This window comes from Pocillopora verrucosa, chromosome 5 (assembly GCF_036669915.1).
Source record: "Pocillopora verrucosa isolate sample1 chromosome 5, ASM3666991v2, whole genome shotgun sequence".
In the NCBI taxonomy this organism is placed as follows: Eukaryota; Metazoa; Cnidaria; class Anthozoa; order Scleractinia; family Pocilloporidae; genus Pocillopora; species Pocillopora verrucosa.
The window spans coordinates 17,833,098-17,860,142 of NC_089316.1; the positions used below are offsets into that span (position 1 = coordinate 17,833,098).

General features: G+C 37.9%; 4 protein-coding genes across 4 annotated transcripts in view; 1 reads left to right on the plus strand and 3 right to left on the minus strand.

Moving 5' to 3' along the window:
• The window catches only part of LOC131771910 (uromodulin), a 75,184-nt gene that overhangs the window by 13,483 nt on the left and 34,656 nt on the right, over positions 1 to 27,045 (minus strand). The window lies entirely within an intron of this gene.
• LOC131799480 (uncharacterized) lies at positions 3,167 to 4,234 on the plus strand. Its single transcript, XM_059117186.2, has one exon. It carries the CDS (start codon positions 3,167 to 3,169, stop codon positions 4,232 to 4,234), a length of 1,068 nt encoding a protein of 355 aa, XP_058973169.2.
• On the minus strand, positions 5,576 to 7,109 carry LOC131799478 (uncharacterized). The gene has a single exon (XM_059117185.2). The coding sequence runs from the start codon at positions 7,044 to 7,046 to the stop codon at positions 5,742 to 5,744; it is 1,305 nt and encodes a 434-aa protein (XP_058973168.2). The 5' UTR covers positions 7,047 to 7,109; the 3' UTR covers positions 5,576 to 5,741.
• LOC131787137 (uncharacterized PE-PGRS family protein PE_PGRS20-like) lies at positions 20,181 to 22,979 on the minus strand. The gene is made up of 3 exons (XM_066167192.1): positions 22,655 to 22,979; positions 22,406 to 22,555; positions 20,181 to 21,281 (listed from the first exon to the last, which is right to left on the minus strand). Exons 1-3 carry the CDS (start codon positions 22,977 to 22,979, stop codon positions 20,392 to 20,394), a joined length of 1,365 nt encoding a protein of 454 aa, XP_066023289.1. The 3' UTR covers positions 20,181 to 20,391.

The window sequence follows — 27,045 nt, forward strand, 5'->3', positions numbered from 1 at the left end:
TGGAGTAAGTTTCTAGAGAAACTGTTGTGCTGCGTCGGTAGGAGATGTAACAGGGTAATTTAGTGTAATCAATGTAACAGGGTTATTTAGTGTAATCCATTCGTCAGAGCGATTTCAATCACTCTGACGAATTGCTAACGAAGCTTTAACGAAGGGCTAACGCTCGAGACGTCAGCCTTTCAGGCCTTTAAACTCCTTACGGTGGGCAATTTACGTTATCATCTCACTTGATCACACTACATTACCCTGTCATGCAAATTACTGATGTCGGGTCTCTCCGCCAAAATTAAGTTACAATGGGAATTTTTTAAGAAGTAAAAGAAACATAACAGGTATTGTCCGCAATGCATATTAAATATTTACTTTTTGATTAACACCAGAGAATCCTCTATGTGAGACTTAACGGATCAAATTTTTGTGGAAAGTGGAAAAATTCATGAATCGTTTTGAATTAAAATTGTTTTTTCCACGATGGAGTCACTTTGGATCGCGACGTTTCGATCGATCGCAGCTGACCGCATGGTTCCAACGACCAAAGAACACAGCTGCAGGCGTATCCACTCGACCTTATCACCTGAAAAGGGTTGCAGCACGCACGTTCGATTCACTTCGTATACAACTGTGTTCATCACAATAAATAACTATAACCTATTTACAATACGTTTAAATTCGCGCATAATAGTTCACAATAATTCTCCGATTAGCTATTTCCTCCTAAACCGACGGTTAAAGAGCTGATAGCTATTAACATTGTTTTTGTCATCAAACACCTGCTTCCGACCACCCCTATGGTTTTTCAAGGTGTGTTGGGAATATTCTAGATTCTAAATCGTGACAAATATCGATGAAGTTCGAAAAACTTGTCAGAAAGAAAATCGTAAAACTACGCCATCGATGTTTATTTCTTGTCGATGTTTAAATGTAAACGTAGGGAGTGTTCTTTATTGCAGACAAGTAGCTCGTTGTTTTTGCGTTTTTTCTGAGACATACGATTCAAAATTTGAATTTTGGAATGAAATCAGGCACACTGCTGAGCTATCTTTTCGTGTATCCGCACTATGATAAAGTACCCTGTTTCAACCAGTCAGAGTACATGTTTTATCGAAACGTTTAGCAATAGAGGCCTTTTTTCTGTATTTACATAGCATCATATGAATACAAAGACGCCTTACAAACCCGTGATGCAGTTCACATAAATTTTGACGAGTCTCCCACCCTTCCCCCGATTAAATTCTGCCTGAAAAGTCAAGGAAATACAACGTTCCAACAGTGTTTACATACTCTTACCTAAACACATCAGTCGAACTGATGAATGGCAAAAAAAAAAGAATGATGAAAAAAATGTTTTCAACGACCGATAACGGCCAATCTGAGTTCGTGGTTCATTACGTCTTCTGGTCGTAATCAGGAGCTGGGGTCAGTCGTCTCCAACAAAGCGTATCGAGGGGACTATAAAAAATTGACTGCCAATAAAGAGTGGGGAAGGGTGGTCATAAGAATATCAGAGAGCCTTAGTGGGGAGATCAGTTTATCGTGACACAATCAAAAAAATCAAAATGACAGAAAGAAATTAACCGTTTGTCGTAAAATGATGAAAATTTTAACCATTAATTAGCCGTTAAAGCCATCACCCCATTGAGAGTAGGCCTGTCCCCATTGGGCTCCTAAAATGCTAGAAAGTTGCTAATTTGAATAGTCGCTAAAAATTGCGAAAAATACAAAACGTTGCTACCCAAATTTCTTGATATTGTTATATAAACATTAATTTGAATTTAAAAAGCTTTATTTTTCGTTCTTTACAAGAATTGCTGGCATCAGTCACAAAAAATTGTTTTAAACTTAGCTTTAGAGAGTTGCTTGCAAATATGGGCGAAATTTCAGGATACTCTTATGTCTAAAGATCAAATGAAATATTTGATAAGAATGGAAATACGCCAATGAAACGTTGTCAAGGGACACGTCATGTCTTAAAAAGCCTTTTGATAAACATTCAAGAAATTCCCATAAATTGAAGTTTTCTATGAAATCGTGGACTTTTTCTTACTCAACATTTGATTTAACTGATTCTCTTTTCATGCGCTATTTCACAACGAGGAAACTCATTCAAAACCTGCTGTTCACAAAACTAATTAAGTTTGATTTCCAATATCTGTATGTCAGTCTAGACGTACAAGTAAAGTATCCGTTAACCTCTGTGGATATCAGTTATTGCTCTTTTAAAGAACTAGTTCTCCTGCTGGTTGGTAAATTGCTGGAGTTGTAAGTCGTTCTAAAAAAATTGAGCTAGAAATAGCGTACAATATTCCATATGTAACAACCACCTCTTGATTTCATGCGTGTTTTTTATGCGCAGTACAGGATGCGCAGAGCAATACTTAGGAATAACATTTAAAGGTGATTTTAGCGGGCCCCCGTAAAGAAAATGAACATCAAGAAAAAATGGCCCAATCGTTTAGGTTCATTGTTAGCAGTGCGATGCATGGATCACTCCCTTATACTTCACACTCGCACTGTTATACTCCGCTGATGTTTTTTGATGATCTTGACTTAAGAACTAAATGGAGGTTATTCTTCCTTGTTTCCAAAAAGAGAAGAAGAATTAAGCGATTAAAAAAACATCTACTGCAAAGGAAATGGTAAATTGTTAGTCTAAAATCTTCTTATATTAAAAGCGTTCTCAAAGAGCTAACAAAGAATGTACTCTGCTGGTTAACGCAGGTTTGAGCGAGAGTGTATCAGCGCATTCTTTTTTCTCATTGAATTCCGGACGAAAAACAGAAAAACAAACAAACAAGCGCCCGCCTGGAACATTCTTATGGCTGAGTGAACAATTAGATAAATATTCCTATTTGAACCCGTTTTGATGGTTCAAACACTCAGGGCCTCTTCATATGAGCCCGGTTGACCGGGCTAGCCCGGTTACCGAGATCTCGCCTCACTCCTATTTCCTTTGTAAAAATTTCGATGTGTTCATATGAGAAGGCGGGCCAGCCCGGTTACCGAGATCTAGGTTGTAGAAACCGAGATCTCGGTAACCGGGATGAAATATTTTCCCATATGAACACTCCAGCCCGGTTACCGGGATGAAAATTTTTCAACTACGCATGCCTTGTAAGGACGCTGACTAAACGGAACCCAGCTCACGCGACCTACAACGGGTGCAAACATGGCGGATGGCGAAGTGTCTTCCACCTTGACTTCGAAGAGATTCCGTTGGGAAACAGACACGGTAAGGCAGTTGATCGACTGTTTACTTGAATACAAATCAAAAATGGCCTATAGAAACCTTGATTTCGACGCCGATAAACAAATTCAGTACCAAGAACTGCGAGTGGACATGGCGAAGCTTCATGAGGACGATGAATCTATATTTGGTCCTGTGGCTGCTTTCAAGTTACCAGATGATTTCAAAACCCGTTCAAAGGAAGAGCAGGCCAAAGCAAAGCATCGTGTAAAAGAGTCAAAAGATATGATAACGAAAGGACAGAAGAGAGTGATGGAAAAGGTGAAGGAAATCAGACAGAGTTTCTCTAAAGCTGTAGTTTCTGGAAGTAGGAGTGGCAGTGGAAAACTTGTTTACGAATTTTACGACAAACTGATAACATTGTGGGGTGGTTCTGCCGGAACAGAGCCCCTTTCTTATGGTGTAGGAGGAGATGATTTTCTGGAAGACAATGAAGTTGTCCAATGTCACAATCCAGAAGATGACAGCTTAAGTTTGGATTTGGAAACTGCAGGTACTTCAGCTGGTTCAAGTGATCTAGGCCCTGGAGATGATGGGGGTAGTGGAAGTGGCGATGTGGCACCTGGTAACAAACGCAAAGCTAACTGTGTACCAAAGCTAATCGACAACAAAAGAAAGCATTTGGAAAAAAAGCTTTCTGCTGCCCAGAGGGATGGGTTGCTTATTAAAGAAGCTAAGGAAGATGCCCAATTTCGAAAGGACCTTGCTGAGGCAATGCGGGAGTCTACAACAAGTTTCTCTCATAGTATTGAAAGTGTTAGTAAAGCTATGACTGATCTAGGTGCAGGAGTTTGTCGATCAATCGAGATGCTATCACAAGCATTGCAACAACCTTATGCAGTATGTGCACCTGTAAATCAGAATTTGTTCTATCAAAACCCAATGCAAGTTGCACCTCAGGCTGCTGAGGGTGTTTATGCCCAGCTGTTTAGCCAACATGGTAGCCAGCAAGATCCAGGAAGCAGTGGAAGCTTTTATTATCAACCATAGAGTTATGACATTATGACATTGTCTAATAGATCTATATTGTATATAGATATGCAAACACAACTTGATGCTATGGAAATAACTGACAGAGTTTTCTATTCTATGGGCAAATACGTTGACCTGCCAATTTCCATTTTTCTGCCAACATTTGCATTTTGTTGATATTTAATTCAATTTTAATACTCAGAGAAGGCCCTGCCTTGTTTTGATTTAATCTGTTATCAGTGGGGAATTTTTGATAATTATTTTTAAAAGTATTTTTTATTCATTGTTTTTCAAATGTAAACAGCCTTGTTTGGCATAATTTGGCCCACAGAAAATGTTTCAAACAGCATTCTAGTGTATCCAACAAAATTTCAGACTTCCTCAGTACGTGTTGTTGTTAAAGTTTTCATACTGAGTTTGACAAATTCAGGCCATAATCCACAGTTGGATTGCTCACTATAGTATTCATAGTTGCCTGATTGCACAAATCTGAGGATGTTTCAGAAAAGGATTTCTTATTACATCTCTACTTGGTTATTTTCCCAACTATATTTTTTCTACTGGTACTGAGCGCTGTTTAAGACAAACATTTTAAGTTAAAATTTTTCTTTGTAATTAACTGAAACCAATACACTAGTTCAAAAAATGGAAATTTATAGTTACAATTAAATTTGAAAAGTGCCACCTACAGTACCTACACTGTAATATGAATCGGTTTTGGCCGATCATATAGGGGCTGGTCAATGAACACTACCAACATTCAAGTGGCCTTAGTTTGTGTTCAAGAATATCAAGTTGTTGTTATATGCTAGGATCTTTCATGTCTTGACAATGTTCAGCTAGCAAATTAAGGGGGAGACCTTTAACTACAAAATGGTAGCTATGGATGACTTCTAACCATCATATCTTGGGCTCCCTTAGTATCCTTGCTTTAGTTTTTGGCCATATTTGTTCTGTTAGAGGTTGCCTTCAGTTTTGGTAGTCATGACCATATTTGGCAAGTCACGTGACCAGAACACAAAAACCGTATAAACTCACACAGCTTACATCCTTCTCCAATGGAACAAAAGCCAACAGGTAGAGTGCATTCAAATGCAAAATTTGTAGAATGGATTTGTTAAAATTCGCATTACTGAAAAAGCTATGACGTCATGAAGTTTTTGTGATGTCATAGCTTCTTCAATAACATACATTTTAACAAATCCATTCTACAAATTTTGCACCTGAATGCACTCTACCCGTTGGCTTTTGTTTCATTGGGGAAAGATGTAAGCTGTGTGAGTTTATACGGTTTTTGTGTTATGGTTACGTGACTTACCAAATATGATCATGACTACCGAAAGTGAAGGCGACCTCCAATAGAACAAATATGGCCAAAAACTAAATCAAGGATACTAAGGGAGCTCAAGATATGACAGTTAGAAGTCATCCATAGCATGCATTTTGTATTTAAGGGTCTCCCCCCTTAAGTTAATTAAACTAAGTACAGCAATACATGTAAATAGGGTAAAGTTTAAGTACTACGTTAAAGATTCTTCAGTACTAATTGTGTGAGTGTTGTCCTCACAACACTCCCTTCTCCCACATCACAAAAGTAAATTGGATCAGGAGTGTTTTTAAACTGATCTTCATTTTCCTTCATAAGTTCAATTTGCGAGTCAACCAAGTCCTGATCAACATACATGTTATGCTTCTCACAATAATTATGTAATACAAAACATGCATAAATAATTGTTGGTATTGCCTCAAGTTTGTAGTCCACTTTTGTAGTGAGTATGGACCATCTTGCTTTAAGCCGGCCAAAAGCACATTCAATTTGGTTCCTGGCAGAACGCAGCATGTTGTTGAAAACAACTTGTTCATTACTGGTACATGAATCATACTCTTTCATGCAGAAAGGAAGCAATGGATAAGCTGGATCACCAATGAGGTAATTAGGTATTTTGACACCACCTGGAATTGGAGTCTGAAATGTACAGGGCAATTTATTACTTCTTAATTTGGCACTGATGGAAGAATTGGCAAAAACCTTTGCATCGTGGACACTTCCAGGCCACTTACATTCAACATCCATGAAGGAGCCTTTATAGTCACACACAGCCTGCACACTTAATGAAAAAAACTGCTTATAGCAGAAAAAATCTTGTGAGTTCTCTGATGGGCACTGAATTGGAATGTGTGTCCCATCAATGCAACCAAAAGCTTGTGTCATGCCAAATTTGGCTTCAAATTCTGCTACCTTCTCCCTCATGCTTTCTTCATCTTCAGGAAGATGGAGATATTTCGGGCCAAGATAGTTTGAAATAGCTTGACAAACCTCATTTACAACAGCTGATGCAGTGTTGAGTGCTATTCCAAAACTATTGGCTGTCATTCTCAGGGAGCCAGTGTCTTTTAAAAAATACAATGCAACTGCAACCTTTTTTTCTGCACTCAATGCCCTGTGGTTAGGTGACTTTGGGTTTGGTGAAATGTATGGCCTTAGGTCCGATACCAGGTTCACAAAAGCAGCCCTTGACATCCGAAAGTTCTCTTTCCAACATTCTTCAGGTGCTACTCCCGTCCAGATGTTTTTCCACCACAAGTCAGTTCGACCGGGTTTATGCCAACAACTTCGTTTTTTTCTGTACAAATCTCTCTGCTTCAGCTGCTTTACATTTCGGAAGAAATAACTTTTCTTCCGCAACAAGCCGATCCGGATTGCATCAATCTGCCTGGTTTGATGTATTTTCCATAGCAAAAGGACCCCGTGAAGTTGTAGCACTAGAGCTACGAGCGTTGATAACGCTACGATGGGAGCGAACGATATAACTGTTGAACGTGGCGCCATCTTTGTTTACTTTCTTGAATTTCGCGCTCAAACTCGTTCCCAGGGCCTCAGTCCACGTTTCGCGCCCTTTTCGACTCTTTTTCATCCCGGTAACCGGGCTGAAATTTCCCATATGAACAGACGACAAAATTCGTCCCGGTAACCGGGCCAGCCCGGTTACCGGGCTCATATGAAGAGGCCCTCAAAAAGGTTCGGTTTTATTTAAACAATTCAATTGTTGATATCTGCATGCAAATTAACATGTCGAAGCGTGCAAGGCATGAGCCAGGCTTTCACGCAATATAATAATAATCGAAATATTTATCCACGATAATCCTACAATGCAAAAGTACTGTTATTGACGGGGTCCTACTGATTAAGAATTAAAAACTAAAAAATAACAAATTATCTAAGTATATATAAGATAGTACCTATAATACAAATGACACAGTTAAAAACTGCTGAAACTACAATAGAAATCACAAGAAATAATCGTCCGTGGCTTCCCGAATAAAACTCTAGAATTAATATTCCTCAAACTTAAAGGTAACGAATTAAAAAATCGAGGCACCCCAGAAAATAAAACTACAACGCACAAAATCCAGTTTGGCCCTGGGTAGCTTTGTTGATTTCCCACTGTTTCTAGTGTTAAATTTATTGAATAAAGTTAGCGATCGTGCCTGTAATTCAAAATACCGTCCGAAGGTAAAGCCAACTGTAATAGGCTTTACTAAGTCGAGCAACATGAGTTAAAGGAGGAAAAGCGGAATATTTTATGGGATTATTCGATCTGAAGATCAGCTTCCTTACTGGAGACATCTAGAATATCTATATTTCAAAGCATACTTGATAATAGTCATATTTGGTTATTTAACCCTCTTCTAAAAAATCCACATGCTGGCAAATAGCTACCGCATGAAACTATTTTGTGTTTAAAATAAAAAGAAAAAAAGAAGACGCAAGCAGGCGATTTCTAGCCATATTCCTTATTGCTTCGCCTCTTTTCTGGGAGGGCCTCTCAAATTTACCCCCGATGGACTTAAAAAGTACCCGGATATGTCGACGCATTCTGCACGATGGGTTAAATCACTAGCAGTCCTCCAGAGCCACATCTAAAATCAAAGTTGATATGTGTTCATTATAGTTTCACGTTTTACCTGTTGGTGTGGGTTTTGCTCTTACTTGACAACCATTTGGTGGTGGTACCTCACGCAGACACAGTCACCAACGACAATTGGTTGTCAAGTAATCTGAGAGTAGAAACAGAGGAACTACTTGTCGTAGCTCAAGACCAGGCAATAAATATCAGAAACTATCAGAAAGTAATCATGTTTTGAAAGAAAAATTGGGCATGAGAGCTTCACTTTTTTTTATGACAGAGCCGTGAGTTAAATCAGGCCTGAAGTCTGTAGCTCAGTAATACATTGCTAAACTGGCTTCTTTAAGTATATATATCCCCCATGAAATAATTTGACTTGGCTTCCTGAAGATAGCCTCTGTGGTCAGCTACATAACAAAGGAGAAACTAATTTAAAACCATCCAAGATGAAGTCATTATCATTTTTTCCTTTGTGTGAGTCGAGTTTCTGTCAGCTGAATCAAACGCAAACTTCTGGCTAATTTTTAGCAGCGATAGACAAGTCCAAAATATCCGTATAACTGGAATAAAACTACAAGGCTTGTGAGAATTCTCTTTTCAGAAAGAGATCTAAGCCCGGTCACCTGGTGTTGTTTTTAGGCACGACCAGCCGTCTACCTCTGGTATATGACGTGGGAAGTTGACTGTCATGCAAATTAATAGAGGAGGTAAGTTTCTAAAGAAACTGTGGTGCTGCGTCGGTGGAAGAGTATAACAGGGAAATTTAGTTTATCAACTGAATTGATAACGTAAATTGGCCACCGTAAAGAGTTTAAATGCTTTAAAGGCTGACGTTTCGAGCGTTAGCCCTTTCTCAAGAGCTTCGTCAACCCTTCGTCAGAGCGATTCCAATCGCTCCAATGTACAGTTTACCTTATCAACTCAGTTGATTACACTACTGAAATAACCCTGCCATGCAAATTATTGACGTCGGTTCTCTCCGCCAAAATTAAGTCGCAGTAAGAATTTTTAGTAAAGTAAAAGAAACACAACAGGTATTGTCTTCAATGCATATTAAATGTTAAATTTTTGATTAACACTAGAGAATCCTCTATGTGAGACTAAGTGGATCAAAGTTTTGCAGAAAATGGAAAAAGTTACGAATTTTTATAGAATTCAAATGGTTTTTTCTACGATGGTGTCACTTTGGATCGCAACGTCTCGATGGATCGCATCTGACCGCATAGTTCCAACGATCAAAGAACACAGCTGCAGGCGTATCCAGTCGACCTTATCACCTAAAGAAGGCTTGCAGCATACACGTTAGATTCACATCGTATACGTGTTCATCTCGAATAATAACTGCAACCTATTTACAACAATAATAATTTGTTTCGTTTAATTAAACACGCACAGAATACTGAGTTCACAACAATTTTCCAATTAGCTGTTTCCTCCTCAACTGACGGTTCAATAGCTGATAGCTAATAACAATGTTTTTGTTATATGCCACCTGTTTCAGGCTACCCTTAGGGTTTTTCAATATGTGTTTGGGAATATTCTAGACTAAAGGAAAGCAAATAAATTGTGACAAATACCGATGAAGCTCGAATATCTTGCCAGATGGGAAATCTAAAAACTACGCTATCGATGTCAGTTTATTTCTTGTCGTTGTTTCAATCTAAACGTGGCGAGTTTTCTTTATTGCAGACAGGTAGCTCGTTTTTTTTTGTTTTTTTTTCTGAGACATACGATTCAACATTTGAATTTTGGATAAACCCGAAGAAATATTGGAACTGAAATCAAACACACTGATGAGCTTTCTCTCCGTGTATCCGTACTACTATAAAGTACACTGTTTCAATTAGTCAGGGCACGTGTTTCATCGAAATTTTTAGCAGTAGAGGTCTTTTCCCGTATTTAGTGACGGACCATTATTTTTCTGGAAGAGGGCTATGACAAATTTTCTTCTGGAAACATTTTTACAAACATATACAACTCCGCAAACATTCTTTTTCCAACATCATCTTCGTGGTTTTAGTATTCTTTTTTATTTGTGCGCAATATTACAATTGCCCTATTAAATTATAAAATAAGTATTAAGTGCCAATGATAAATATAGCCAGGATTAAAGAATATTATTTGTTTCATATAGTTTTGAAAAAAATACCTGATATACTAAGTTTTGTAGAAGGACAACATGTTGACAAGTAACGTTGAGTTTTAATTGCCACAATAAATTCCCAGTTTTTTCAAGAAATATTCAGCTACTTTCAGATTTGTTATTTGTGTAATACAGTGACCACCTTTTAAGTGGCCAAATTTTGTTAATTTTTATACTAATGCTTCGATTTGTTACTTTATTTTTTAATTTCAGTTTTGGAAAAATATCTTTTAATATCTTACCTGACTTCTCTGCAAACATTTGTTTCACCTTATCACGTTTGTAAACAAAGTGTAGAGGGGACTATAGAAAATTGAAGGCCAATGAAGGGCGGGGGGGGTCTTTAAAATATCACAGAGCCTTAGTGGGGAGAGCAGTTAATCGTAACACAACCAAAATAATCAAAATGACAGAGATAAATTAACCATTAGCCGTAAAATGATAACATTTTTAACCGTTAATTGCCCGTAAAGGCGATCACCCCATTGAGACTAGGTATGACGCTTGCGACGAAAGACGAAACCTCGAGGGGTGTCGCTAGGCGTGTTTTCTAAGTGTCGCTGATGTGGGGACTATTTTACCGGTCGTAGTGAAACCACGAAAACCAAGATGACGATTAACAGTGTTTATTTAGATCACGATCACGATCACCATCACGATCACGATCGTTAACTGAAATTACAATAATATTATAACGAATGCATGAATCTACTTGAATTGGCGCGAAAGGCATGAAAGAAACGCTTTTGGTGCCTATGTCGATAACGCGATTAAAATAAGAACAATTAACGTGAATTAACATAAACAAATCGTAAAAGGCTAAATTAAACCTACTCGAGATTCAAAGATCGGCTACACGATGACCATTTGCGGCTGATTAACAGCCCAAAGACTAAAATGTGGGCGTTGCTGTGTGAGCGTCTAGTTATTTCAAATACTCCTTTGATTTCAAGATAATTAGTTGTACTATTGTACAACACAGTACATATGTGCGCTATCGCCCAAGGTGAAAAACTAAACTTAAACATATTGAAATAAAACTAACAAAATCACTTACATATCGGTCCCGCTTGTGCCAAAGGTTTGGAACGAAAGAACGAAGGTACTGCTGTTCAAGGCGAAATCTTGCGAAACTCCGGCTTAAAGGGACGCTAACTTAGCTTTTATATGCGCGTGGTGATGCTAAAAGTTCCGATTACAAACCAATAGGGAAAAGATAAACATTGTAACTACGATCGTAACTAGGCACACAAAGTAATTGATAATTGATCTAATAAAAAAAAAAACTGTTCTTTTGTTCGATATCCTTAACACTAGGCCTGTCCCGATTGGGATCCTAAACTGCTGGAAAGTTGCTAATTTGAATAGTTTCTAGAAATTGCAAAAAAATACAAAAAGTTGACACCTAAATTTCTTGATATTGTTATAGAAACATTAATTTGAATTCAAAAAGCTTTATTTTTGGTTCTTTACAAGAATCGCCAACATCAGTCGCAAAAAATAACTTGGCTTTAGAGAGTTGCAAAAAAATATGGGCGAAATTTAAGGATACTCTTATGTCTAACGAACAAAACACGTGGTTTATTAGACATCATTTTAGCCAATTGTCAAATGTAGTATTAAATAAGAGTGGAAATAGGCCAACGAAACGTTGTCAAGTGACACGTCATGTGTTCAAAAGCCTTTTGATAAACATTCAAGAATTTGCATGAATTGAAGTTTTCTATGAAATCTTTGACTTTTTCGTACTTAACGTGTGATTTAACTGATTCTCTCTTCATGCGCTATCTCAGAAAGAAGAAACTCATTCAGAACCTGCTGTCCACAAAACTAATTATAAGTTTGATTTCCAATATCACTCTGTCCGTCTCGACGTACAAGTACAAGTTAAAACAAGTACCTTCACAAGTATCAGTTAACCTTTTATGGATATTAATCATTGTTCTTTGAAAGTACTAGTTCTCCTGCTGGTTGGTAAATTGCTAGAGTTGTAAGATGTTCGAAAAAATATAGAGTTAGCAATAGCGCACAATCTTTCATATGAAACAAATAGAAAAGCCTTGACTGTGCTTTATTCCGTTGTAAAGCACGCAGGAAGCAGCTAGAACAAGAAGGAATTGTAGGAAGAAACACGAGACATAGTCTCGTGTTTGTCCCCACTTCTAGATTTTTATGTGTGTTTTTTTATGCACAGTATAGGATGCGAAGAGCAATACTTAGGAATAACAATTAAAGTGATTTTAGCGGGCCCCCGTAAAGAAAATAAATATCACGAAAAACGGCCCAATCGTTTGGGTTCATTGTTAGCGGTGCGATGCATGGGTCACTCCCTTATACTTCACACTCGCACTGTTATACTCCACTGATGGTTTTTAATGATCAGGACTTAATAACTAAATAGAGGTTATTCTTCCTTGTTTCCAAAAAGAAAAGAAGGATAAAGCGATTACAAAAACATCTACTGCAAAGGAGATGGAAAATTGTTAGTCTGAAATCTTATTATGTTAAAAGTGTTCTAAAAGAACTAACAAAGAGTCAACTCTCCTGGCTAACGCAGTCTTGAACGAGAGTATGTTAGCACGTTTTTTTTCTCATTGAATTCCGGATGATAAAGAGAAAAAAAAAACAAAGAAGCGCCCGCCTGAAACATCCTTACGGCTCTGCGAACAATCAGATAAATATTCCTACTTGCATCCGTTTTGATCGATCAAAACATTAAAAAAAGGTTCGGTGTTATTCAAACCATTCAGTTGTTAGTAACTACCTGCGAATTAACATGTCGAAGCGTGCTAGGCATGAGCCAGACTTTTACGTAACATTAATTTATTGAATAAAGTTTGTAATCGTGCCTGTAATTCAAAATACCGTCCGAAGGTAAAGCCAACTGTAATAGGCTTCACTAAGTCGAGCAACACGAGTTAAAGGAGGAAACACGGGACTATTCAATCTGAAGATCAGCTTCCTTACTGGAGAAATCTAGGATATGAATTTTTCAAAGCATATTCGATAATCATGTTCTTATTATATATTTGGTAATTAAACCCTGCTCTAAAAAATCCACATGCTGGTAAATGGCTACTGCATGAAACTGGTTTGTGTTGTGCATGTCTCCACTGGAGCATTTATAAAGATCAGATATCGAGATTACAGACAAATGGTACCAACTTGAGCCAGAGACCGTGATGCACAATCGAAAGACAACAACATCACCATCATACGGGACATGCCAGTACTGACTGAACTATCACAGCGAACATACCAGACATCGTACTTAAGAGAGGTTGTCAGTAATTTTCGAGAATCCGGCGACAGAAGCAAAAATTCAGCGTTTTTTTAATTTGCTCAAAAAGACCCTTTCGGTGAATCGTTTTTAAAAATAATATTCAAAAGTTCCAGCGAGTTTTTATTTTGGAAAAAAATAACGAAAGTTCGAAATCGGCCAAAACGTACCTAATTTGCATAATTTCTATTGGGCTTTCAGCGCATTTTCACAACGCTCGCACAAGACAACGAAAAATTATCTTGGATTCATTTTTTCATAAGTTATTTTTCATCCCTTGGAGTAGCTTTGCAACTATATTTCATCTCCAACTGAACTTTCTTTCGTTTGTAACCACCGCTTAAAGTACACTATATTTTCTATTCCGTTTGTACGCTAAATTTTGCTATATTTCAGACGACCATAACATGGAGGGTATAAAAATGTACATAAAATAAAAGAGCTCTTTTCAACGAGAAATTCTTCATGTTTATCATGTAAAAATAATATTTTTGGCCCGTGAAAAGCGAGCGCGCCAGACCAAAATATATGGCGTGCAGTTTCACGGAGTTAGGCCATTTTCCTTGCTGTACTCCTACTGCAAATCGCACGCTATTGGGACAAAACTGGATGTGTTTGGTCTCTACTTCAGGTTTGATTAATTTAAATATATCGATTTTAACTTAAAAATTAACCTTCCTTTATTGTTAAGTGAACAAACCACCGTTTTAGGTAAAGTTTTTGAGTTGACTTTTCTCGAGTGCTAAATAAACAAATAGCTGCTTACAAAGATACCAGCTATGTCGACGTGTTTTTAGCTGAAATTGGCCCGTTGCATATATTGTTCTTTAATTTACAATCTATCCCACTGGCATAAATTTAGAGTAAATTACATGTAACTACAAATGTTGTTGTAAATACGTGAGCGTGAGCTAAATAAAATCTTCGCATACTTAAAATATTCGAAACATGTAGTTGTCGCATGAAAATACTCGCTTAATTGTGCATGAACCTCGGTGTTTTGCTCGGTCGCTTTTGTAGATTTCTACCACTGTCACTGTAAAACAGTATGTTTGTGTAGTCCACCTGTTTAGATACATTTTCAAATCAACTGTAGGTTGGAATTCTGTTGGTAAAAATTGTCGAAGAAATCCGAGAAAAATGGCATGTAGCACCGGGCAGTCGTGCTACATTCAATGTCACCAATTTCAACGAAACTTTGCCAGGTTAAAGGATCTACCCCAAAACTAAAAAAGACAAACTGGTTTCTGTTTTGGTTTTTTTCCGGAGGGATATCGACCACCCCCCGGTTTTTCTTGATCCTTAGTTAATGTCCACCTCAAGTATCAGTCAATTTGATTGACGGCTTGTCAATCAACAGAGGCAAATAAACGACTGAGTTTTTAGACTTTTCGATTCATCCAAATATTTGACAGCTTTGAAAAGTGAGATGCAAAGATCTTTATTACTTTTTTTTAGCTTAATAGCAGCTGTAACCTCTCCTGCAGTCTTCGTCTAAATTTTCAAGGTCACTCCTTATCTTCTGCCTTGTTAGAGGCGGTTGCCTTACTAGTTTCCTCCCCTGTCCAGCTCATGTCAATGAAATAATTCTTTGCTTTCTGAGAAAAGGTGGCTGGTTTTTGTGTTTTCCAAAGAGCCCATGCAAAGTCCATGTAGCTAGTTAGGGATGTTTCGTCAGAAGGTTACCTGAGGTCCAACCTTGAACGTAACCGCCCCCTTTAAAATGGCAAGCCGGTCTTCGTCCATTTTCTCTTGATCTTATCATAGGCGGATTTTTTTGTCAGCTTCACAGTGTTTGCCTTTGTTAGGGTGCTTTTGGATGGCAGCCGATGACTGAAATGTCTTGATACATGCTTCCTCTTAGCAAGAACATCTCGCTTTCTTGTTCTGTCCGTGACGGATTGGATATAGTTCTCGCGATGACCCGCGTTCAGGGATCCGTGCACGTTGCTGATAACCACCCACTTCTACGATTAGTTTGCTGAAGGTTTCTTATGCGATGAGCCTAGTGAGACCCTGAGGTGCTCAAAACTGTGCCAGTTGGTCTGCGCTATAAACTTGTTGCAGTTCTAAAGTCAGAGAGAGGGTCGCCCACCTCTATTTATGTGAGCGTCTCTACAGTACCTGCGTATCCCTAGCAATCATATGATATAAAGTTCATTTCAGTCTCAAATCATTAGTTAGGAAAACTGATGTTCAGATAAGCGTTCTTTTTGCCCTTCTTCCTTATTCATTGCTGACTCTAAGATAGCGGTTACAGTACGCGTTCTATTAGGTTTACAGTCACCTTGCCACCAGGAAGACTCGCCACCAGCTTTGATTTCTTCTGCCATCTTCAGATTCACCTCTCTCTCAACTTTACGTGTCCGATTTTTATGACGAGGATACTGGCATGAATCTCATACCAAGTTGTGCACGATATTTGAGGCATATCGTGAAATCGCGGCCTTCGTAATCTCCAAATAAGCCAATACGCGCTAGAATAAGCTTCTTCTCGGACGAAACGCATGTTTGGATACATTGACGTCTCTCAAATGTTTTTATTTTTTATTTTTTTATGCTCTACACCCACGAGTTTAGAGTTGTGAACTGTTGCCGTCCCTGGCCAGCGCGAGAATTGAGAGCTTTTTAGACACTCGATTTCTTATACGGCATCACATATCATACATACGCCTACACTACAAAGGATTGACAATGTCTGTTGCGCTGTTGCGAGAAGGATGAAAATATTACCGGCAGTGTAAATTCTTTAAGAGTTTCAGAGACTTTTCAGAGATATCTATCTTTGGCTGCGTCAAAAAATTGACCCTCTCTTAAATTTACTGGGAAAAATGAGATATTATAAAACAGGTCATAAATTGACCAGTGAATAAAATATTTTGAAATATCGTTCGAAATTTGCCTTTTATTGCGTGCAAATCAAGGGTAGACAAAGTTTATAAAACATTTGACAAGAATTTCATGGGGTTCACCTCGATAATTTTCGTCGGCCAGAGTCAAGACGCACCAAGCTAAGTGACATCGCCCTCCAGTAAAATAATTATTTCAAAGAATAAATGTGGCAAGCGTGGGGAAACGCAAATTTTTTTCATTATTGTGATCAAAGCCCAATGATGTACCTAAATTGGTACTTACGGTATCAAATCATTGATTATGACAGGGTGAGCTTAATTTTTCTGTTGAACTCACTGCACGAACTGAGAAAGTAAAAACTTGTATTTATCTCCCACGCATTTCGTCTGATAATAGTGGACTTCATCAAGGAGTTTTACAAGTAGGGTAAATAAGCTTGCTCAAATACAAATAGTAAATAAGTTGTCTCTTTACTATTGAAGCCAGTGGATATAATTCGCAAGGTGCGCCCACGGTGTTATACATGCGTGACATTTTTCGGACGTTACATGTACGAGTATGTAATCTGTTTGAGGGTCACATATTTAGTGTAAATATTTGACCCCTCGACGTCACGTAATGTCTCTAGTTTACAGAGGTCTTAGAAAGCTTCATTACTTGGATTTGGCTTCTGCGCGTAGAAGGCTACAGGCGAATTTCTCGGGTGCAATTGCTTTTGATTTCTCAACTGATGTTGTCGCAAACAGCTTTTGGGAGTCACGAAACAAAAAAACTTATCGGGACCTAGTTTCATGTACTAATGGAAGTAAATGGCAAATAAAATCATATTCTCTTGAGAAATAAAGTTATAAATAACAGGGGTTCTTTGAAACAAATAGTGATAGAAAAGGTTTCAGTTCTGGTCAATATTGACTTTTCGTAGCCTACTTCCAAATCTGAGGGAACGCGCCGAGGGAATAAAAAAAAACATACATGTGTGATAATGCAAGGAGGAGAATAAAAATACAAATAAAGAAAAAGGAGAAAACATAGAAACCCGTGTTGCAGCGCGCAGATATCTTTTGAGTCAGACCTACACACTTATGCCCGACACCACGCAAAGAAACTCGAAAGAGTGCTATATATAATGGCAAATGCAGATGATATTTGCAGTCAAAAAACAGGCAAATAAGATGACAGAAGGATAAAGAACTTTCTGGAGGTGTCTTCTTAAAAAAAAGAAAAACAATTATTACTTCTCATGAAAGGTCACGCAGTCACGCTACAAATACTATTTCTACGTGGAATTTCTTGATGGTGGAAAGTGGAAAAACCATTTTCCAGTCTTATTTTCAGGAAACATGGCGCAGTTAATGAATTTTATGGGGCTATTGATATTTCCTATCATATAAGAGAAGCAGAGTTTCCCGAAAAGCCGAAATTGTTACACTCGGGAACTTGTACGTCAACAAGCACGTGGCATCTGAATTTAAAATCTCCTCTCCTGTTACAGTTTCCTTATTGTGAACTGTGCGATAATGATAATAAACAATCAAATTGTAGACTAATGAATGTTTTGGTTTTGTACAAGTGCCCTATATCCTGATTTTAGCAAATCTTTAAAATAATAAAAGACAGGAGAAAGAAACGCTACGATTTTCCCATCGATTTTTCAGCTAAAAACACGTCGACAGAGCTGGTATCTTTGTAAACAGCGATTTGTTTATTTAGCACTCGAGAAAAGTCAGCTCAAAAACTTTACCTAAAACGGTGGTTTGTTCACTTAACAATAAAGGAAGGTTAATTTTTAGGTTAAAATCGATATATTGAAATGAATCAGAACTGAAGTAGAGACCAAACACGTCGAGTTTTGTCCCAATAGCGTGCGATTTGCAGTAGGAGTACAGCAAGGAAAATGGCCTAACTCCGTGAAACTGCACGCTATATATTTTGGTCTGGGGCGCTCGCCTTTCACAGGCCAAAAACAATATTTTTACATGATAAACACGAAGAATTTCTTATGTAAAAGAGCTCTTTTACTTTATGTAAATTCGTATACCCCAGATGATATGGTCGTCTGAAATATAGCAAAATAGAAAATATAGTGTACTTTACGCGGGTGGTTACAAACAAAAGAAAGTTCAGTTAGAGATGAAATATAGTTGCAAAGCTACTCCGAGGGATGAAAAAGAACTTATGAAAAAATGAATCCGAGATAATTTTTCGCTGTCTTGTACGAGCGTTGTGAAAATGCACTAAAAGCCCAATACCAATAGGTATGTTTTGACCGATTTCGAACTTTCATATTTTTTTCCAAAATAAAAACTCGCTGGAACTTTTGAAAATTATTTTTGAAAACGATTCACCAAAAGGGTCTTTTTGAGAAAATAAAAACAAATTTGAATGTTTGCTTCTGTCGCCGGATTCTCGAAAATTACTGACAACCTCTCTTAAATATTCGGCGAGTTCCAACTGCAAACTGATTGATATGACTGTTCCATCTGATAGAAACATCGTTCTGAAGGAAATGGAAAAGAACAGCAAGTGCAAAGACCTAGAACTAGAAATACAGAACATGTGTCGTATGAAAACCATAGTGCTCCTTCTGGTTGTTGGTGCGCTTGGTACAGTAAAAAAGTGTATGGTGGAAAACATAACGAAAGTATCAGAAGAAGCTGTGACACAGATTCAAAAGATCTGCATTCTGGGATCTATGCAAATCCTCAGAAAGGTGCTTAGCGTATGAACAGAATGATTGACTTGAGTGACTGATGCCCTAGGCGCATGGTTTGCGCCCAGCGGATGCACAAAAAGCACACCAGCAAAGACTGTGATGGAAGGGATAATAATAACAATGATAATAATAATAATAATAATGATGATAATAATAATAATAAAAGAAAGATATTAATGAATCAATTGATGTCCATTAGTCTCTTATGCCCGAAACGAATTTTTAACATGTAGAAAATGGGGCAAAACACAAGGAAGCTGAAATCAATTGACTCATTCGGAGGCTCAGCTTTTAAAATTGTGTAAACAGGGGAAGAGGCGAACTTAAACAAGTTACTTGATGAAAGTTTTACATCTCGAAACGACCGTGCTGGGTACGAAGCGACTTAATTGTTTGGGTACGAGTCGACTCAACTGTTTGGGTACGAAACGTTTTAGCTGGGTACGAAACGACCGAAGGTACGAAACGACTGGTAACCTTACAATCAATCTCATGTATCAAAAACTGATCTTGTTATACAACTGGAATTTTTTGTTAACAGCGGGCACTATCATTGGTTACTTTGGGGTAACATTACATCCAACAATAAAACTGTTGTCTGTGTAAAGTTTCTGATCTGAGTGGACAACATTACAAAATCTTTGACATCAGTAGGGAGCAATGGAACGTTTCCCGCTCGTGTTTATGAACGACCACTATTACACGTGAACATGGCTTGACTGAGAGTAACGTTAAACCGGCATGATATTATGATTTTGTGATATTTTGCTCTCTTACACACTTTAAAGGAGGTCATCAAAATGTTCGATTTGTTTCTGCATCGCCTCCTCTAATTTATTCATTTTGCTATACAATAACTTACTAGACGACTGTGCCTACTGTGAAGCGTTCTTTTTGTTTTACTCGGGATCAGTTCTGAAGAGTTTACTATTTAAAAGACTTTCTATAATAGGATAGTTAATAGATGGAAATCATTGGACAGTTCCCTTCAAATTTTTAACTTTATAATGGTTTTTGACCACACTCTTACAAGTTAAATTTCAAAAAGTGTCAACAAATCTCAGAATTTTAAGCTTAAGCGTGTTGAATATTATAATCCTAGACGGTACCATTTTTAATACATAGCCAGAGGAAGAGGATTCTTATCATCTCCCTTGTTGAAAAAGGAACAAGGGATTTAAATGTATATAAAACTTCTGCAATTACCACCACAACTACTAATAATACAGAAATCCATTTTGAAAAAATTACTGTAAAACTCAAAAAAATGTTTTGGAATCAGCCGAACAATTCCATAATTTGCACAAGGCCATCATCATTCGAATTCCCACCAGCCAAACCGGAACAATCTTCGCCATTACAGTACGAGCCTCCTCCACCTCCGGCTTGTTGCCAACGGGTACCACTACCTCCCCCAGAGTAGTCACCACCTCCACCTGATGCACCATTATCCTCTGCTCCACCTCCCCCACCACCAAACCCACCAACTGCTCCAGGTGCAGGGCCCCCGTTATTACCGCTATTCATATCTCCAGCTTGGCCTCCGATCCAGCCTTGCGCACGTGATCCACCTCTTTCCCCATGGGAGGAGCCTAGCCGGGTACAACCTTGACCAAACCAACCCGCTCCCACTCCTCCATGGTGGTAACCGCCCTCACTGTTGCATTCACCTGGCTGTCCCCCTGTGCCTCCATTTCGAACTCGTGAGGATTCTTTCCCCACACTACCGGTGCCATTTGAACCAGCCTGACCATCCACACCATTATATCCACCAGACGCACCCCCTCCTCCTCCGGCAGCCAGCAACAAAACATTATCTGCAGTATAAACAAAACTTCCTCCCCCTCCTCCAGTGCCAGCATTGTCTTCCACGGACACTCCTAATTGAGCTGCTGTCTTTTTAGTGCTATATCCACCTTTTACTTCCACCGAATCCCCTCCTCTTTGTCCCACCACAACATTTAACACCGTTCCTTTATTCAGTCTGAACTTGCCTTCTATAAACGCTCCCTTTCCACCATAATATGTTCCTGGATTGTCTCCATAATCGTAGGAATGTGTTCCTCCCCGAGCTCCCCAGGCTTTGATGAGATAACGGGTGGTCCGTGGAACAGTGAACGTCTGTATAGTGCCAAAGCGTCCTCTTCTCCCATCGGCCGTAAAATTAACTTGGGTATTAAAAAGATTAAAAGAATTAGATTGTGCAATTAATGCAATATCTGTCGAACATAAGCCAATATAACATCTATGAAAAAATAAATTCAATATACCTTCAAAAAATAAAAAATATCTACACCTGAAATGTGCTATGAACATGATAGCCGTGGAATTTTTTAGGGAAAAATTCTGCGGCCTTTATCTTGACTTAGTTGGATTTTTTCCAAGTATTTTATAACCTTCAATAGAGCAACGAACCGAGAGAGCTACACACTTAACAAACACTATAGAGAATTGAGTCAACACCTGGAAATTAATGTGTAAGATGTCTACAGTTTATCATGGAGGTTTAGCCATATCGCTGACACGCAAAATAAACTCTTTGCAGTTATATAAAATTAAAGAATATCGAATCAAAAGAAAACAATGCAAAGACTTGAGAACATTTGCACCGAACTTTGGCGTTTAAATAAAGAATAAATTGTTGACGCGAAGCAATTTCAGATCTAATGAGGTGAAAGTCGAATAAAGCTCAGAGAAATAACTCCTAGCAACGACATTGCTTTATGAGACTTTCTTAAAAGCTTCAACTTTCTTCCCACCTTAGCTGGTATGTCATTCCAATAACATATATGAACGTTTCTTGGTGATGGGAATTAAAGGATGGCATAAACAATAAGTACATCTTGCTTAGTAGGATGCAAACGAGTCAAGAGTTATCAAATCCAACTTTGAAAAACTTAGATTCTTATGAATATGCAATTATTGCTGTCATCAACTTTCGTACATGGATGAAATATATAAATAAGATAAAAGATGGGATGGAAAAAAAAATCCGCCATATGACGCTTATTCGTGGGTGACGCGACTTAAGTTGATTTTAGTTTCCTGATGTTAGATTAACAGCCAACCATCTGCTCTGTAAGGGCTGACACAACAGTTCCTAGCTGCTTCATAAATAGTTTCCAAGGAACAAATCTTAAACATTCTAGAACAATCCTAGCTTTTCTTTGAAAAGTAGCAATCTTTTCAGGGTGATTCCTATTGCACCTGAGAGAAAAGCTGACAGTTAGCTTTTATGCCATGTACAATACGTGTTACTGTATATTCATTCTGTTTAACTGCTTTACTCTACCTTCGCTTATCATGTCACAATGAGCCAACACAGGAGTGTCAGGTTTGATGAAATTCAGCCAGTATATTCCACTGACCGCTTGTCCACCTTTGCTTGCCTTGATTTCCTTGCACGAGTCTGCAGACAGCTCTGGAATGGCTCCGAGGATAGCTAAAAAATTAAAAATAAAAAAAAAAGAAGAGGTGAAGAAAAAATGCGAAATCTTCCCCTCCAAGACAATTAGCCAAATCATTTTGCCTTAACGCTCACCTCTCTTCCTATCTCGTCTGAAGTAACATCTCTCAGAGTTGGGTACAAAATCTTCAGGCCTAGCTTCCTTTGTACGGTTATTCAGCTCACATCTGTCCTGGGTGAACACATAGTTAAAGCTTTGGCATCTGACGTCACGATAACATTCCCGCAAACACACATCGCCGAATGCTGCTCCAGTGATTGTTTTAAAAATGTGTTTTTGAAGCATCTTACCAAAGATGGAGACTTCACGTGTATCACGTTGGTACTGAGTAACAACTGAGTGAAACGATACCAACCTGAAGAGGAGAACTGGTAAATAAAAGAACTCTTGGACTCCCATTGTTGTTATATAATCTCACCTGAAATTAAATCATAAAGTTTGAGAGCACAGTGGTACAAATATGTGGGCTCCACTGAAAAACAGGGAACACAATAATCGCAGCGGCACTCATTTTTTGGCTGTTTTTCAAGTAGTATGACATATCGCGCACACGCATGACGAGCGATTTTTCATGCATACGACAAATTTCAAGCTTGATGTGAAAAAGCAAGCGTGAGGTGTGGCACGAGTCGACACGGAAACTAAAATAGTCCCACTGAGCGTTCGTCTATGACTTAATCGAAAGTTTTACCAATTTTTTTTCCAATTAGAAGTTGTCAAAGCTCAATGGCAGAAACAGTTTTTACTAAGAACAGCGAACAGTCGTCGCCCATTGCATGCAAAAAGACATCTAAATATAAAGTAACAGACTCCTTTAAGACCCATTCCCTAACGTACTAGCAGCTCTTTCTCCTGATTCAAACATTCACGCTATACTATTCAAATAGCACACAGTTCGCTGCCCCTGACAACGCTTATTAAAAATTTCCCAAATTAATATATTTGGTTTAACTCTATCCTATCATGGTGATAACAGAACCATAAGGTACTTCTCCTGTGCTATGAGCTTGCCTGAGTGAGCATCGCAGTCTTCCTTCACTTCTCAAGTTCGATAAAGAGATATTTGGAAACAAATTGACTTTAAATTGAACTTGACTAGTATTGAAAGAGGAACTTTACAGAGTTCAACATGCTTAAGTGATAAAACTATGAAACATGATACTCTTTTTTAAACTTCTTTTAATGCCACCTGCAGACTTCCTTTAAAAAACTTTCTACTGAGATTCACGCAGAATTTCCGTTATCTTCGAAATTCAAAATACGAAGTCATTATTATAATGCAAGTAAATGGCAACGAAACTCTTCGTTTTATCTAATAAAAATTTTTTTTCAGAATTATTTGGCTTTCGAAAACTCGCTTCTTATTATCATTTGTTTGACACAACTTTAATATTGTTCTTGTCAGGAATAGGGGAGAACTGTAAACGTATTTTTCACTCAGGTCATGACAATAAGGCCAAACTTATTTCGATTCTTAAGTCATGAACGACACTTAAATAGTTTCCGGTCCAACCAAACTTAAAAAACGTTTTATAATATTATTGCTGCTCTTTTTCCTTATTTCGCATACCTATTTATGTGCTATCGACCTTTTATATTCATTTTTATATCAAAATGTGAGACCTCAGATATTTTTCTGTCACTAAATTTGGATCCGTTTTCTCAATTTGACAAGAGGCACTTCTTTGCAATCACTTTCCGTGAGAGTTCTGCCATGTATATTTTACATTTTTTTTTCTTCAGTACAGTCACTGCTGGTGCCTAACAACCATGGCTGATCTCAGGAAGGAGCGAGTTTACAAGATAAGTTAAGTTTAAGTTTTCATCAATGTAGTCCAACAGTATCAGACCAGCGGGTGCTGGTGAATCTTATTAGCATCCTAATTAAAGTTGAAATTTTGAGAGCACAGTGAAACAGATATGTGGCCGTCCACAGAAAAACAGGGAGTATGATAACTGTAGAGCCACTTATTGTTTGGCTTTGTTTCAAGCAGTATGACATATCGCACACATGACGAGCGATGTGACATACAAACGACAAATTTGAAACTCGATGTGAAAGGCGTGCATGAGATATGACACGTTGAGACACGGGTCGATCAGACACAGATACTGAAAACAATTCCATAGCGCGCTCGTCTATGGTTAAATCAAAAGTTTACATTTAAAATCTCAAAAGCGTATGAATAATTTAACAAAAGAAGGTTCTGACATCAGCGAATCGTGTTTTGAAAGGAAAATCGAGCATGAGAGCTTCACTTTTTCATGATAGAGCCGTGAGTTAAATCAGGCTTTAAGTCTGTAGCTCAGTAAGACATTGCTAAACTGGCTTCTTTAAGTATATCCCTTGAAATAATATGACTTGGCTTCCTGAAGAAAGCCTCTGTGGTCAGCTGCATAATACATTAAAGGACAAACTAACTTAAAACCGTCCAAGGTGAAGCCATAAGCTCGACTTCTATTAGTCTGCTTATAAGACATATTAAATAAAATTAATCTTTTAGAAAGGACTTTGGTACTCACTCAAGAGTGTTCCCCATTACTGGCAACTTCCAGTCATCATCATTTTTTCAGTTGTGTGAGTCGAGTTTCTGTCAGCTGAATCAAACGCAAACTTCTGGCTGATTTTCAGTAGCGATAGGAAAATCGAAAATATTCGTATAACTGCAATAAAACTACAAGACTTGCGAGAGTTCTCTTCTCAGAAAGATATGTAAGCCCAGTCACCTAGTGTTGTTTTGAGGCACGACCAGCCGTCTACCTCTGGTATATGATGTGGGAAGTTCACTGTCATGCAAATTAATAGTGGGGGTAGGTTTCTAAAGAAACTGTGGTGCAGCATCGGTGGGAGAGTATAACAGGGTAATTTAGTTTAACAACTAAAGTGATATCGTAAATTGGCCACCGTAGAGATTAATTGATTACACTACTGAAATAACCCTGTCATGCAAATTATTGACGTCGGGTCTCTCCGCCAAAATTAAGTCGCAGCAAGAATTTAATAAAGTAAAAGAAACACAACAGGTATTGTCCTCAATGCATATTAAATATTTAATTTTTGATCAACACCAGCGAATCCACTATGTGAGACTAAGTGGATCAAAGTTGTGCAGAAAATGGAAAAAGCTATGAATTTGTATAGAATTAAAATCGTTTTTTCTACGATGGTGTCACTTTGGATCGCGGCGCCTCGATCGATCGCATCTGACCGCATGGTTCCAACGATCAAAGAACACAGCTGCAGGCGTATCCAGTCGACCTTTTCACTTTAAGAATGCTTGCAGCATACAGTTCGATTCACATAGTATACAAACGTGTTCATCTTGAATAATAACTGCAACCTATTTACAACAATAATAATTTGTTTCGTTTAATTAAACACGCGCATAATACTGAGTTCACAACAATTTTCCGATTAGCTGTTTCCTCCTGAACTGACGGTTAAATAGCTGATAACTAATAACAATGTTTTTCTTATAAGCCACATGTTTCAGACTACCCCTAGGGGTTTTCAAGATGTGTTTAGGAAATATTCTAGACCAAAGGAAAGCAAATAAATTGTGACAAATATCAATGAAGTTCGAATATCTTGCCGGAAGGGAAATCAAAAAACTTTACCATCGATGGCAGTTGTTTCAATCCAAATGCACAATGGTCCTCCAGATAAATAATGGTCCATCCCTCACATAGCCTTATCTTAATGCAAGGACAGCGAACAAACACGTGACGCAATTTACATGAATTTTGACGAGTTTCTTACCCCTCTCCCCCGATCAAATTATACCTGAAAAGTCCAGGAAATGAAATCTTCCAACGGTGTTTACATATTCCCACCTAAACAAACCAATAAACCTTAGTTGTGGAAAAAAAGTTGATAAAAATGTTTTCAAGAAGCAATAATGGCCAAGCTAACTCAGTGGTTCATTACGTCTTCTGGCCGTAATTCAGTATCACCAACCAAAATAGTCAAAATGTCAGAGAGAAATTAACCATAAGCCGTAAAATAATAAAAATTTGAACTGTTAGACTAGGCCTGTCCCGATTAGGATCCTAAAATGCTGGAAAGTTGCTAATGTGAATAGTTTCTAAAAATTGCAAAACAAATACCAAAAGTTGTCACCTGAATTTCTTGATATTGTTATAGAAATATTAAGTTGAATTTAAAAAGCTTTATTTTTCGTTCTTTACAAGAATTGCCAACATCAGTCAAAAAAAAAAAAAGCTTGAAACTTAGCTTTAGATAGTTGCTAGAAAATATGGGCGAAATTTAAGGATACTCTTATGTCTAACGAACAAAACACATGGTTCGTTAGACATCATTTTAGCCAATTATCAAATGTAGTATTAGATAAGAATGAAAATAGACCAACGAAACGTTGTCAAGGGACAGTTCATGTGTTCAAAAGCCTTTTGATAAACATTCAAGGATTTCGCATAAATTGAAGTTTTCTATGAAATCGTTGAC

Bases quoted from the DNA above. Each gene is read 5' to 3' on its own strand.
- LOC131799480 (XM_059117186.2), top strand. From the start codon at position 3,167: ATGGCGGATGGCGAAGTGTCTTCCACCTTGACTTCGAAGAGATTCCGT.
- LOC131799478 (XM_059117185.2), bottom strand. From the start codon at position 7,046: ATGGCGCCACGTTCAACAGTTATATCGTTCGCTCCCATCGTAGCGTTA.
- LOC131787137 (XM_066167192.1), bottom strand. From the start codon at position 22,979: ATGGGAGTCCAAGAGTTCTTTTATTTACCAGTTCTCCTCTTCAGGTTG. The intron at 22,556-22,654 runs GTGAGCGTTAAG...TTAATTTTTTAG, and splicing joins CAGACGAGATAGGAAGAGAG to CTATCCTCGGAGCCATTCCA. The intron at 21,282-22,405 runs GTAGAGTAAAGC...TTAATACCCAAG, and splicing joins TTGTGACATGATAAGCGAAG to TTAATTTTACGGCCGATGGG.